General features: G+C 46.1%; 1 protein-coding gene across 1 annotated transcript in view; it reads right to left on the reverse strand.

Moving 5' to 3' along the window:
* OSTF1 (osteoclast stimulating factor 1) overlaps positions 1 to 14,861 on the reverse strand; it is a 49,082-nt gene that overhangs the window by 17,466 nt on the left and 16,755 nt on the right. The window contains exons 2-4 of the mRNA XM_044273934.1: positions 9,697 to 9,743; positions 9,326 to 9,376; positions 1,894 to 1,957 (exon numbers count right to left, since the gene is read on the reverse strand). Coding sequence (XP_044129869.1) covers positions 1,894 to 1,957; positions 9,326 to 9,376; positions 9,697 to 9,743 — 162 coding nt within the window. The remainder of the gene's footprint in view (positions 1 to 1,893; positions 1,958 to 9,325; positions 9,377 to 9,696; positions 9,744 to 14,861) is intronic.

Here is a 14,861-nt window from a genome sequence, read left to right on the forward strand (position 1 = left end):
ATTGAATGTTCGCAGAACCCACCAATTTCAGTGGGAGCTGCTGTATATGGCGGTATCCTGACTCTCCCCCCTAAAGCAATTGTTGGGGGTAGAAGTAGCTGCTAGACACCTCTGGCAGCAGCTTATCCCCCTTTTGAGAACCCTTTGCAGCAACAGCTTATTCCCCTCTGCACTGTGATCCCTTTGCTTTGGGGCTTCATTCAGGAAGATACTGTAGGGTACTCAAGTACTTTTTGTAAAGGTCCACATACCATCGTGTAAAGGTCCAAGCCAAAAAAGAAAATGTATGTATGGAGGGACAATACCAGTGACACGTAGTGGCAATTTATTTTTTACAATAAACCACGGCTCTAATCCCACCCAATCCCCATTGTGCACCCACACAGTAGCCCCTTTGGGCTACCTCACAATAGTGTAGGGACTTAGTGCCCCTACACAGTATGATGCCCCTTTAGTACACAACCACACAAGTAAAAAGCCCTCCTCATAGCAGAATGCCCACAAGTCACCCCCTCACAGATGGATGATCCTTTACTGCCCATGACACAGTTTGAGGCTTCCTTAAGTGCCTCCCACACAGAATGGGGCCCATTTAAGTGCCCCTACACAGAGTTGGGTTCTTTTAAGTGCCCCCCACACAGAGTGATGCCTCAAGTGCCCCCCATACAGAGTGACATCCGCTAAGTGCCACACAGTAGGATGCCCTTACTGCCTCCATTTTAAATAGTCACCTACCCCACGTTTGCTCTGGTGTGTGCCATGACTGTCTGTGCACAGTGCAAGCAGGTGCAATGACGTCACTGCCTCATGCCTGCTTGCGCAGGGCCACTAATGACTGGGGTTTTCTGGGATTATTATAGCTTTTAAGAGATTTCGTTATGTAGTTGCTCATCTCAAATACATCATATTAATGCTCTATTTCAATTTGGACTCTCCTGAAACGTTTACACCATGTAAACAAATCCCTTCCTATTGCTGGACCCAACCAAACCCATGATGCACTTCTCCTTTCTCTGCCACAGCTCCAGCACCGATCCTACCAACACCCAGCTAGTCCTTAGCTCCTCCCATAGACACTCCCCTATCAGTGACACACCCATGGACATCACATCACAGGAAATAAGAAAGATCTGCATGGACAGAGTCACCTGACCACAGCCCAAACCGCATGATAGGAGCAATAAAGGTAAAAGAAACAAATAAAAAAAAACAGCTACCTTTATAAGTGATTCTTTTAATGAGAGTTGATGCAAACCGGAAAATCTCTTAAAAGGGGTTGTCTCATTACAGACAATGGGGGCATAACGCTCAGATATGCCCCCATTGTCTTATAGGTGCTGGACCCGCATATATATCAAGAAAGGAGCCCCAAAAGTGTTGGAGGGCGCAATGCACATGCGCAGCCGACTTCCATTCATTTTCTGTGGGGCCGCCGAAAATAGCCGATCGCTGGCTCGGCTATTTCCGTCAGGCCCATAGAGGTGAATGGAAGCGATGGCTGGTCATGCTTGGTGCGCTCCCATTCACTTCTATGAGGAGCGCACTTGGTGGAGGCTAGACCAGAATTCTCCAGACACCACCTTGCGCGGCTCCATTCCCAATATATGTTCGGGTCACATCGGTGTAATGTGCACCTATAAGACAATAGGGGCATATCCTAGCGATATTCCCGCATTGTCTATGATGAGACAACCCCTTTTAGGCTGACAACACAAATCCTATAGCGGTCATAGGAATACTTGCTTTTTAACCCTCATACGACACAAGTTACTTTGGGCCTGTTTGGTTTATTATCACACATGCAGAGAATACCATAATTGGCCAGCCCCAGTCTGACGAAGGTGGCACAGGAGGTAACGAACACCCAGAGAAAACTGTGGAATAGAATCTCACCATAATTACTTGGTATGAGTCCCGTTTTTCCTTTACAGGTGCCCTTCCACCAATTTGTATCAGTCTGGGAAAAAAGAAACCTTTACAGACATTTTATACACATTTCTATATTTAATATTATAAGGCTGATTAATGAATAAATAACCCACATGGAAGCAGTGAGATTGTGTAAGGCCTCATGCGCACTGCAATGCTACGTACATGGACCTGTATGGTAGCACACAGACGTCTGTACAATGAACCGTGACGTACTCTGTGTGCCTCCATATGGTGGTTCTGCTAGCCACAATGTTCTTCTCCCCTCCCCCCCTAAATGATCAATGCAGTGGAAGACAATCTGCACAAAAAAAGCACTGGCACACAAGGGTGCGTGGATTCATATTGGTGTCTTTTTAGACCTGTGTGACATGGATTTTGTATATGACGGGGCGCATGAGACCTTACACTGATTAACATAAGGGAACTTGTAAAACTGCATGTTCTTATAAAGATTCCGCAATATACAGTATATACGGGGAGATTTATCAAGACCACCATGTGCCACGCCGGTTTTGATATCCATTGTGCTGCCGGTTGCACTTAATTTATGGCAAAGTGCAGACCTCGTCAGAAATTAGGCGCATCCTCAGCTAGACCGTGCCCCTAAACTGAAATCTGTGGCAGCTCATTTACGTAATACAAAATGACGATAAATGTGCCGGGCCTGCTGGCCTCACCCCTCCTTCAACACGCACCCATTTTGAAAAGTGGCAAGGGCAGTATAGAAACGCCACTTGTGACAATATGTAGGGAGGCGTAGGAGATGATAAATCTCCTCCATAAGTCTGATCAGGGCAACAATAAGTAAAAGCTATTCGCTGAAAGTTGTTTGTAGTGTTGTTGGTATGCTTTATGCTTTTTCCAATGGTATAGGTTTTTCTTTCTTTTCAAATGATTTTTATTAGATTTTTCAAGATATTATCATACATAACAATGAATCCAAATTATGTTTAAAGTAGTAATGTGTAAAATTTACACGTTTTTACATTGCACTAGAGTAATGGTGAATAAACATGCAACGTTAAGACGAAGCGAACATTTTATACAGTTTTAAGCTACGATATAAAATATATGAAATTGGTTCAAAGTACATCATAAACACAATGACACAAGTTGTGTCCAAAATGTTGTTTTCATTAATAGGGAGGTAGTTGTCGGTTTTGATGACGCATGTCATACACGGACTGCCGCCTTCTACTAAAGGAAGAACCGCTGCTCGAGTGGGGACTCCCTCATATGTCCTAAGAGGGACAACCTCTTTAAAGAGTTAGGCTACTTTCACACTAGCTTTCGGGGCTCCGCTTGTGAGTTCTGTTTAAAGGCTCTGACAAGCGGCCACGAACGGATCCGTACAGCCCCAATGCATTCTGAGTGGATGCGGATCCGCTGAGAATGCATCAGTCTGGCAGCGTTTGGGCTCCGCTCCGCTCAGCAGGCGGACACCTGAACGCTGCTTGCAGCGTTCGGGTGTCCGCCTGGCCGTGCGGAGGCAAGCGGATCCGTCCAGACTTACAATGTAAGTCAATGTGGGTGGATCCGTTTGAATTTAACACTATATGGCTCAATTTTCAAACTGATCCGTCCCCCATTGACTTTCAATGTAAAGTCTGAACGGAGCCACCGTCTGCATTATATGAGCAGATCTGTCTCAGACGGATCCGCTCTGAACGCAAATGTGAAAGTAGCCTAACTTGTTTTACTTTTGACATTCCAGAAGTTTTGATCAATGAAGGCCCAGATGCTGAGATCCTGACACATTGATAAAATGGGGTGGCAGTGCTCCAAGTGCTGTGCCCCTTCAGCCGAGCAAGCTGTGTGCAGACTCATACTTTCAATGGAGCGCCTCTGCCTGTTCGGTTTAACAATCAATGGGGTTATCAGCACTCGTCACTGTTTTCTCATCCGCGTCATTGGTGGACACAGTCTTGACCTTGGGTATAGCTATTGCCACTAGGAGGCGACACTAAGCAAAAAAAAGGTGTTAGCTCCTCCTCTCAGCTATATCCCTCCTGCAGACACTGAGCTAATCAGTTTTAGCTTAGTGTCAGTAGGAGGCAGACCTCTCTGCTTTGCAGGTCTGCTGAATTTTTTATTTTCATTCTTTAACATTTTTCTCTCCTTTAGCTGGGCTGAGTGAAGTCTCCAAGCTGCCTGCGTTCCCACCCAGGAGACGGGAGTCCAGCCGGCTGCACGTTCCCGGTCTCCAGAAGGCAAGGAGGTAGGGTTGCCACCTGTAAGGGATTGACCCGGACAGTCCGGGTTTGTAATCCTGTGCCCGGGTACAAGCCTTTCTTAGACCAGGCACAGGATTCATTCAAACTGCACTCTCGTCTCACCTGACTGACAGCTAGCGGTGAGCTGCCTCAATCGCAGCGGGCGATGAGCACTAGTGTGGACTGTGGACATCCGACGGTCCGAGACTCCGATCGGATAAGCTGTCACTGCGGTGGCCGGGTGATCAGCTGAGCGCAGCGCTCCCCGAGTCCCTCCCTCCTCTACAGTCTACAGTGATCCCAGCGCAGCCTCAGAGTCAGAGCGCTGTGTTCACTGTTCAGTCTCCGGTCTCCCTCGCACCTCCTCGTGCCTCCCCCTGCCTGCCTCCCAGTCCCTCCCTCTGTGATAAGGAAGTCAGGTCCACAGGAAGTGACATAGAGAGAGAGGCAGGGAGCTCCATGGGAGAAATCATTCTTCTTTTCCAGTCCAGCAGCCTGCCCAAGTAGTGCCCAGCCCAGTGCCCACTGTGCCTTGCCTGCAGACAGTGCAGCAGTGGTTTTTCAACCTGTGTGACCAAGACAGTCCTGTCCTAGATAGTCACTTCTAAAAAGGTATATAAAACATTTGAAGTGTGTAATGTGTTTAAACAGGTTTCTGAATCTGTCAATCGTCAGAAAAAAAGTTATGTTATGTAGCGATGTCAGCAGTACATAACAGTATGCTTTAGAACTCCTGCCTGCCGCTGCCGCCATTCTCTTAAAATAAAGACTTATAATATGAGCAGTCTGGTCTGAAGGTCTGAAAGGAGAAGATGAGGACAGAGAACATCTACATCAAAGGAGACGTCACTGGATGTAAGAGGTATGGGGCGCTGTATTTCTGTAGTGACGGGATCAGGGGCGTAACGATTGCTGTGCGACAGCGACCGGGGTGGAGGCGGGACATGGGCGTGGCTGGAGGCGGGACATGGGTGGGGCCTGGAAGGGGGCCCTCCCTTCTGGTCAGGTTTGGCTTGAAGAAAAAAGGTGGCAACCCTACAAGGAGGACCAGAGGTTCCTGTAAAAACCTCTGTCTCACGCCAGCATTCAGGTCACCAGGTCCGACTTCTGCTTATTCCCAGACTTTCTCTAATGGCTCACTGTGTTATTAGGTTGTTTCCTAGTAATCAGGTGATTAACCTACATGTGCATTTGGAAGCTAAGCAGGATGTGTTGTTGATGAGAGTCCAGCCTGGTGTAGTAATTGCTCTAGCCCCACCAGCTGCCAATAAGCTCCGCCCCTGCCTTCTGCTTAACCCCTTCCTTGCCTCAGTGCTACTGTGCTGAGGAAAGTGCTTCTGGGCTCTCTGCTGAGGCTTGCAGTGCTGGTTATTAGTACAGATGGATGTGGGTGCAGTTCCTTTAGGTCTGTAGGCAGAATTTCTTTACCCTACTGCTGGATACATACATCCTATAGTGTAGGCGGAATCCTGGCGCTATCTTTCTATAGGCGGAGTAGTCACATGGTAGTATACTCTCCTTCCATAGGCGGAGTAACTACACTTGCACTGGATACCGTACAACCTGTAGCATTACCCTCCTGCCATAAAAAAGGCAGGGTAATAGCACTTCCATGGTGTACCGTACAGTCCGTTCCATTATTCTCTTTCCATAGGCGGAGTAGTGCCACTAACTCTGGACACGGTACAGCCAGTAGCTTTACCCTCCTCCCATGGACGGAGTAATTGCAATTCTATTGGGTGCCGTTCGGCCGGTAGCATTACACTCCTATTTTAAAGGGAACCTGTCACCTCCAAAACACGTTTTAAACCGACATCATTACCTTACAGTAGCCCCCAGTGTGATCCTAATCATGTTTTTCATTCCTCCACTGGTTGTTGCATACTTTATAAAAACGCTGTTTTAATCTGCGTTTTCGCTATTCTCAGAGTCAGCTTGAAGTCAAAGGGGCAGCGGCCTCCTTGCTTCAAGTCAAGCTAAGCCCTCCACTTACCCGTCCTCCCTTCACTGTGATTGAAGCCCTGCTGTGAGGCTGGGATCGTGCAAGTCTTGCGCATGCGCGGTGCGCTTCTTTTCACTGCTCGATCCCGTCCCTGACTCCCGCACTCAGTCGGCCACTTTCCTCTCTGTGTGTATGTGCCTGGCTCGCGTGCACGATGGAAAAGCCCAGCGCATGCGCAGAGAGAGAAAAGCGGCCAGCTGAGTGCGGGAGCCGGAGACGGTATCGCGCAGCGACACTAAGCCGGAGACTGGATCGCACAGGGACAAGGAGCGCACTGCACATGCGTGAGACTTGCAGGATGTCAATCACAGTGAAGGGAGGATGGGTAAGGGGCGGGCTTAGCTTGACTTGAAGCAAGGATGCCGCTGCCCCTTCGACTTCAAGGTGACTGATAGCGAAAACAAAGATTACAACAGCGTTTTACAACAACCAGTGGAGGAATTAAAAACATGATTAGGAACACACTGGGGGCTACTGTAAGGTAATGATGTCGGTTTAAAATGCGTTTTGGAGGTTACAGGTTCCCTTTAAAGGACGGAGTGTTTGCACATTTCTTAGGCAGAGTATTGGCACCTTCCGTGAGCCCCTGTACATTAGGTAGCATTGTTCTCCTTCCATAGGCGGACTATTTACACCACTACGGGATACCAGAAGTGCTGTAGCACTACCCTCCTTCCATGGCGGAGTAGTTGCACTATCACTGGATCCTATGCTTCCGCTAGCATTCCTCTCCTTCCGTAATAGAAGTAGTATAAGCACTTACTCCATATACTGTATTTTGTGGTATTACCCTCTTTGTATAGAGTAGTTGCTCTACCACTGGTTTCTATACGGGCTATTGCATTACCCTCCTTCATTGGGCGGGTAACTGCACTTCCGCTGGATACTATACGTCCGGTTGCATTAATACTGGTTGTCATCTGTCCTTTCGGTTTTCCCCCTTCTATAGGTGGATTAGTGGCACCACAATTGCATACTGTAGATCCAGTAGCATTACGCTCCTTCTATTGGTGTAGTAGTTGCACAACCAGTAGTGCTATCCATGCACTGGATACAATGTGTCTGCTTTCCCTCTTCAGTCAGCGGAGTGATGCTCTATCGCATTTTCCATCTTTCTTAGGTGGGACAGTAGCTGACAGGCTGTGGACACGATCGACATCCATTCTCTGTCAAGTAGGTGCAACAGATGTGCTGCTTTTCAGTTTCCTTGCTTCTCAAGTGGAGGATGGCGCTAGCACCATATTCTGGGTGTTTACTGCTGTTTGGCCTCATTCTCAGCGGGGGTCTATCTTCTGGTCCTGAAAACCATAGTTGGGCTATAGCCTCTTCCCTATGAGGCAGCCTTGCGCTGGCCATAGAGTTTTTTGGCTACTCTTGTTCCGTGCCCCTACTGTGTGACTCTGTCCCTGGGGGAGTATTTCTGTTCATCGTCCCCCTTCTAAGGGTGGAACCTTCTCACTAGTTGTAGATGTGATTGTGCCTACATTTCGTTATCACAGGTGGCAATGTGCTCATGTTCTACCATCACCAGGTGCGATAGATCCTCCAGGCCTCATAATTATGGGTTTGCTTACGTCTCGTGGGTATTAGTACGGCTTTCAGTGCATGGTATAACCTGCCGATTTCTAGGGCGCGGGCTTCAAGCCTTTACAGGTAGTGCATTGCCTCTACCTTCTACTACAGGGACAACATCAGCGTTGCCTCTGTGTGGTTTTGGGTATGCACTTATTCAGTTTGTATATGTGTATTGTTTGCATGGTTCCCCTCCCCGGGTAGAGCGGTCGTACTGTCCTTGATGTCACCCCTAGATGCTGGTTCCCTACTGAGCCGCATCAGCCTTCTCTACTTCTCCCCTTTCGCAGGGTGAGTAGTTGCACTTTCTCCAAATACTGTTACTGCCTGCTCGGCTAGTGTTCATAGCCATTGAGGGCTCGTATGCCCCATTTCTGCTGTGGGATGCCTGCACCGGTGGTGTTGGTCCAGGTTTTCTAGCCCTGACTTGTTCGTCATGGTCCCACTGGAGTGTTCTTTTCTTCGGTCAGGCATCCCTACTTCCTCCCCCAAGGGGGGCAAGTTTTGTCACATCTGCAGTTCTTTGGCCCTTGATATCTAGACATCATTCTTTTTCAGTGGAATTTGGCTTCCCTTTCTGTGATTCAGACCTTTCTGCGATGGGGGGGGGTTCTTACTGGCTTCCGTTGAATCCTTGGGACCTTAATCTGGTGCTCAGCGCTCTCCAGTCCTCTCAGTTTGAGCCTTTGCAGCAGGGGTCCCTTCGCTTCCTGTCCTACAAGGTGGCCTTTTTGGTGGCAGTCTTTTCCATCCGGATCTAGCGGCTCTTGCCTGTTGGTCGCCCTTCATCATCAGCGGGTATCTGCTTCAGACATCCTCTTTCCGACAGACGGATTCATTATTCGTCACTCCAGAGGGACCGAGACGAGGGCAGGCTGTCTCCAAAGTTTCCATTTCCCGATGGATTTATTTGGCTATTGTGGAAGAGTATTGCATCAGTGGACAGGCTCCACCCTTCGGGGTTACTGCTCATTTTGCTCGGGCAATGGTTGGGCAATACATCATGGGGCCTCGGCCCTTCAGGGGTGCATGGCAGCTGCCTGGTCGTCTGGGCACACTTTTCCAAGTTTTACAGAGTGCACACCTTTGCATTTTCTGACACTTCTCTGGGGCATAGAGTTTTGCAGAAAGCGTTCCTCGGATTGGCAGGATGGCTTCTTTGTTTATGACCCACCCCGGGGACTGCTCTGGCTTCTACTGACTGATCCTACTGGTTTTGTACAAACTGATTAGCTCAGTGTCTGCAGGAGGAGCTAACACTTTTTTTGCTCAGTGTCACCTCCTAGTGGCAATAGCTATACCTAAGGTCAAGACTGTGTCCCCCCAATGAACGAAAGAGAAATAGATTTTACGGTAAATACAAAAATCTATTTTTTTTTTTTTAAATGAGCATAGCCCTTTAAAACACATAGGTAATCACAGAATGATCAATGAAGTTATAGATGGAAATGAGTTCACGATCATAAGAAGGAGCGGCTTCACTCATCATTTTACCCAGAACATTGCTTGTAGGCAGCATTTTACAATACGGTTCAGTGGTAATTCATGAAGGTAAGGATTGTGCAATTCTAAAGCTACAAATAAAATTAAAAAATTAGGAACTTACCATATCCGAAATGTAAAGAATATCCCCTTCATCAAAGTATAATTCATCAGGCTGAGAATATAGCATGGGAAATACAAGTGAGTTCAATCATAATGCAATAAGTACTGTAACTAAAGATCAAAGTACGCAGCACATGGGCACATTCAGCCACTGCCCAGAAGACTAGTATATGCAATACCAATATACGGTAGGTTCTGTCCTTCCCATAACCCAGATACAGTGGTTTGTGAAGCCACAGACACTTCTTTATTAACACTCTCCTGACACATGGCTCATACTTTACAACTACAACACTACACTTACTAATAAACGTAATAAGGTCATAAACAGGAAGTGGAAAAAGAACAATCACAATGCAAATAAATACATACCGTTCTAGGTTCAAAAGTGTACAAGGCCCGGAAAACTTTCACCTGCCCTGAAAAAAACAAACGAATAATGGTGTTATTATTCATTAATGGTGGAAAGCAGTTTAATTTTAAGGGTACATGGACATAACATATGTATCTATGACTATCATTTCACTATATCTGGCATTGTTACCACCCTCTGCAGGCTCTGTCAGTTTTCCCTGAGTTGGTGCCATGATGTCTCCCATACAGTGTACATAGAAAACAGGAGATGCTCTTCCACTGTCTCTGTAGCGCAGTTAGGGCTCATGCACACAAATTTATTTTTGGCCCACATCCGATCTGCGCTTTTTGTGTGTTGGGTGTGGACCAATTAACTTCAATGGGACAGCAAAAGATGTCCCATACCGTATGTTTGTTCCCTGGCAAAAATATAGAATATGTCCTATTCTTGTCCACATCACTGTTCTTTTATAGGCCTGGATGTTCTGTTACGCAAAATGCAGAACGCACACAGCTGGTATCCGCAATTTGCAGACTGCAAAAACATCTACGACCGTGTGCATGAGCAACTTGTGACATTATAAAGCAGAACTAAGCAAGGAGATGTGAATTCAGAAATGAAATGACAGTAACGCACAGTTTCACGTTCCGACTAAGCAGGCAGTTATCTGGAAGGAGGCACTGTCTGCCTGCTCATGAGAGGGAGGCGAGAGCAGCATTCACCTCCGCTGTATGGGGACAAGCGATCACTACTGTACTCGCTCATCCTCATACAGATTCAGTTTCTGGCGCAGCAGAGTGCTGTTTACACCTCATGATCTGCTGCCCAGAAACAATGATTTATGTGTTAGCATCAGAGAAACACCTTTACACAGGCTGATTATCGGAAACAAGCGTTCATAGGAAGATTTACTTATGCTGTCCACTTTTTTGCGTGTGATCCGCAAAAAATGCAAATCGGACGCAGACCAAAAATACAGTCGTGTGCGTGAGTGTTTTCACCAGTTTAACAGCGGAAACTATTGCTCCACTGTTTCCCCACTATTCTTCCTTTACAATTTCATTGTTTGCTAATTTTAGTGTGTTCTTACCAAACATAAGTCAGTAAAAGAATTACACGTTTATTTCCTGAAATAAGTCTTAAAGTGTAACTGCTGTTTCTTTTTTTATCCAGTAATGGTATAGTACACCCTGCTGTATAAATGCTTTTGTGCTTTATAATTTAATCTTTTTCAGTTTCACCTCATAACACCCAGAAACGCGTGTCACTTTCGCATTGAGCAGGCATGTTCTCACAGTGTTGTCATGTGCAGCCGTCTCCTCTCTGACATAAACATGAGACGGGGAGAGCACTGGGAGGAGGAGCACAGCCCTGAGTGCCTGGCCTCCGGCAGAAGGTGGAGCGGGGGGGCTTCTTCACATGCTGCTATCTCATGAATGGTAGCAGCTAGAAACATGCAACTGGTCTTGTTTGAAAGCGGACATTCCAGGCTGCTAAAGTCCGCACAACAGAGGAGAAATCACTGTTAGAAATAGAGTCTGGAATAATTGCGGGTAAAATCTGCTTTTATTTTCACTTTCAGCTGTATTCACTTGATCCTGATTTCTATTAGTGATACCTTCCCCTTTACTGAACAGATTGCTGTCATTCTGGTATTGTCTGAAAGCCTGGAATGTCAAGCAATACAAAGCCCATATCTCTAGCTGGTACCAAACCAGAGATATGAGCAGTTAAAGCAGCCCCCCGTCAGTGTGGAGGAGAATGAGGGAGCAGCTGCAGAGCTGACAGGTGACTATTATTAGGAGGCTAAAAGAAATTATTACTGATTTCATGTAATTGCAGGGCTTGTCTGGTTAGCTGTATGTGAGAGGATACACACTGCTCTGGGGTAGTGGGGGAAGTTATCTCCATTCTGATTGATCCTGCTTGTCTGCTAGTTTATGTGAGGAGAGCAAGGGTTTATAGGAAGTGAGGGAAATACAGGATGGCATCAAGGACATGGCAAAGATCATCACAGGAAGTCAGCAGAGGCTATCTTAGGAAGATGCTGAAATAGAGGCACAGAGAAATAGGGTTGCTAAGGGCTGAATACAGACACCAGAAAGGTAAAATTAAATGGAAAAATAAAGCTTCATGAATATCTTCCCTTCAGCATCACATATGTTAGGAATTTCATTTTTGGTAGTGAAATGGCAGCTACACTTTAAGAAAAAGATCGGCTTCTGCCAGATCAACAGAATAACTGAAGGCTTAAAAATATTGGGATTTTTAAATTAAACAGTCTGGCCCCATATGGTCTCAATCAAGAAACTGAACTGTTTGCATTTGAGTAAAATATGTGACTGATCTATAAATCAGATGGGGTTAAGTACTTCTGGTCAAAACAAACCAGTGGTTGTCATGGGAACAGTAGCCTATTTATTTTCAGGATCGACAAATCTTACCATCCCTGACGAAGGAGCCCGACTGGCTCAGAAATGCGTCGGATTGATTTTGTCCCCTGAAGGCTTCCATACACAGTGCGGTGACGTCACACGCCGAAGTTCCCGGACTTCAACTGGGGTTCCCTCGCGCGAGTGATTCGCTGCCGGCCGGAGCACCACCCATGCTAGAGGTTGAGCCTGAAGTTACCTGGACACATGCTTCCCTGATCTAACAAGGAGAACACTCCACGGACACATCGCCTTCTTCAAGAAGGTAATTACTCTGAGTATCCCTTCTCTTACATATCTACTCACCCCTTTAAACCCCTGATCGTATCAAAATCTGCGCAGGTTCCTATTCTGATTTATATTTAAGTCAGACCCTAGTGATACTTAAATCTAACGGTCACAGCAGCAGACCGTGGCAGTGAACCTAGCAGCGATTCCCTGACGGGTAAGGAGTGTAAAGTGAGTTCGGGAGCGCGGGTGGGCTTTTACATATTCTTAAAAATATTTGCTACATATTGCAAAGGACCTTTCATACAAGAGATATCGTTTTAAAAACTTGAGCTTGGAATTGTGTATCCCTTGAACAAAGCATTTGTTAGGCTGGGTTCACACTGCGTTTTCCCATCCATTTAACGTATACAAAACTGATGATATATATTTAAAAAAAAATGGGAAAATGAAGATGCAGCACACTCTTGTTCGGGTGCAAATCATGCCAGTGTGGACCACGGTCCAATTCAAAAAACGAAAAAAAGGCCAGCAGCACACCATAGATTCCAAAAGGAATACGTGCGGTTTAGTCACCCAATGTCAGGTAGCAGCAACGTTTCAACCGCTTGTTGCGGTCTTTCTCAAGCCATGTGCATATGTGTTACAATCATACAATATATATGTGTATTAATCAATGATGTAATCAAATCAAACCAAAAAAGTGAACTAAATTTATAATATCAACATTTAAAGCATGTAAGCAAATCTCATTATCAGTGTCCAGAGTACATAAATACAGTACATTCGCAGTGTTCTGTGATCAATTACATAATATACCGTGAACATACATAATACAATGTAGATACTCATTACATGGTGCAGGTGTACCCTATTCCATAGTGTAACTTAAAAAAACCTCACAATCAGCTGATAAGCTGCACACATGGAGCATCGAGGTCTCGGCGGCATCCCCATTCAGTCTCTGTGCATGCGCGGGAACCCTGAATCTCGCGATCCCTCAGGCGCAGAAAGACTGAATATAGCCCATCTCAAAGATGGCTCGATCTGATCACTCCCAAGTGTGCGCATGTCAATGCAGTGGGGGCCTACCACCAATACTCATGTGATCCTTGTCACACGATCGAGCAAAAATAGGTAAACAAAAAAAGTTAAAGAAACTCAACAGAAGGCTGTGGGTCAGGATCGCATAGATACTCAAACTCCCAGGGGGATATGCAAATTACGTACACATGGGAACCCAGGATCCAACGTCCTGTCAACCCTACGGTCTGGCAACATACCACTCTATACGTGCGTATTACAGGAAAGGATGGTGTCCCACAGCTGAGACCAACCGTACCAACAGTCAGGTCATCGCCGTGATCAGGCGACGGCAGCGGCGCCGCGAGTCATCGCTGCAAACCGTCCACGTCACCCTTGAGTCACCCCACCAATCCACCAAGCGCCCTGAATTGTTAGCGCCAGACCTAATGTAACCCTTGATTGTATCAAGAAGAGGGATGGCGGCGCCGTCAAAACAATAAGCAGATGGTTGCAAGAAGCCCTAGTGGGGATAAGCAAATCCCATATATAAAGTCCACAAAACCGGCAGCACTCCGAAAAAATATAAATGAAAAAAAGTTGTATTCATCCCTATGGAGATGCGACGTTTCGGCTCAATACTAGAGCCTTCCTCAAGCAAAGTGTTAAGACAAAGTGCTCAGTGTATATAGCAACCACAATCAATGTGCCAATTCCAATCAATAAGAACTAGGGATCGACCGATTATCGGTTTTACCGATATTATCGACCGATATTGAGAATTTTAACAGTTATCGGTATCGGCATTTATAAAATACACATTAACAATAAACATTCATTTTCAGCAGGAATTTTTTATATTTTTTTAAACGAAAATTCACATAATATCGGTATAAATTATCGGCTATCGGCCTAAAAGTTCACAAATTATCGGTATCGGACCTAAAAAATCTATATCGGTCGATCCCTAATAAGAACAATTAGGGTTAAAAAGTGACGTAAAATAATATCCAGTATAAAAGTGATTACAATGCATAATTGAATACCTTTTTGATGTGAAAACAGTCTTTACAACAACTTATATATAGGGATGAGCGAACTCGAACTGTATAGTTCGGGTTCGTACCGAATTTTGGGGTGTCCGTGACACGGACCCGAACCCGGACATTTTCGTAAAAGTCCGGGTTCGGGTTCGGTGTTCGTCGCTTTCTTGGCGCTTTTGTGACGCTTTCTTGGCGCTTTTTGAAAGGCTGCAAAGCAGCCAATCAACAAGCGTCATACTACTTGCCCCAAGAGGCCATCACAGCCATGCCTACTATTGGCATGGCTGTGATTGGCCAGAGCACCATGTGACCCAGCCTCTATTTAAGCTGGAGTCACATAGCGCCGCCCGTCACTCTGCTCTGATTAGCGTAGGGAGAGGTTGCGGCTGCGACAGTAGGGCGAGATTAGGCAGATTAACTCCTCCAAAGGACTTGATTAACTGATCGATCTGCAGC

The sequence above is a fragment of the Bufo gargarizans genome, chromosome 1 (genome assembly GCF_014858855.1).
Source record: "Bufo gargarizans isolate SCDJY-AF-19 chromosome 1, ASM1485885v1, whole genome shotgun sequence".
Lineage (NCBI taxonomy): Eukaryota > Metazoa > Chordata > Amphibia > Anura > Bufonidae > Bufo > Bufo gargarizans.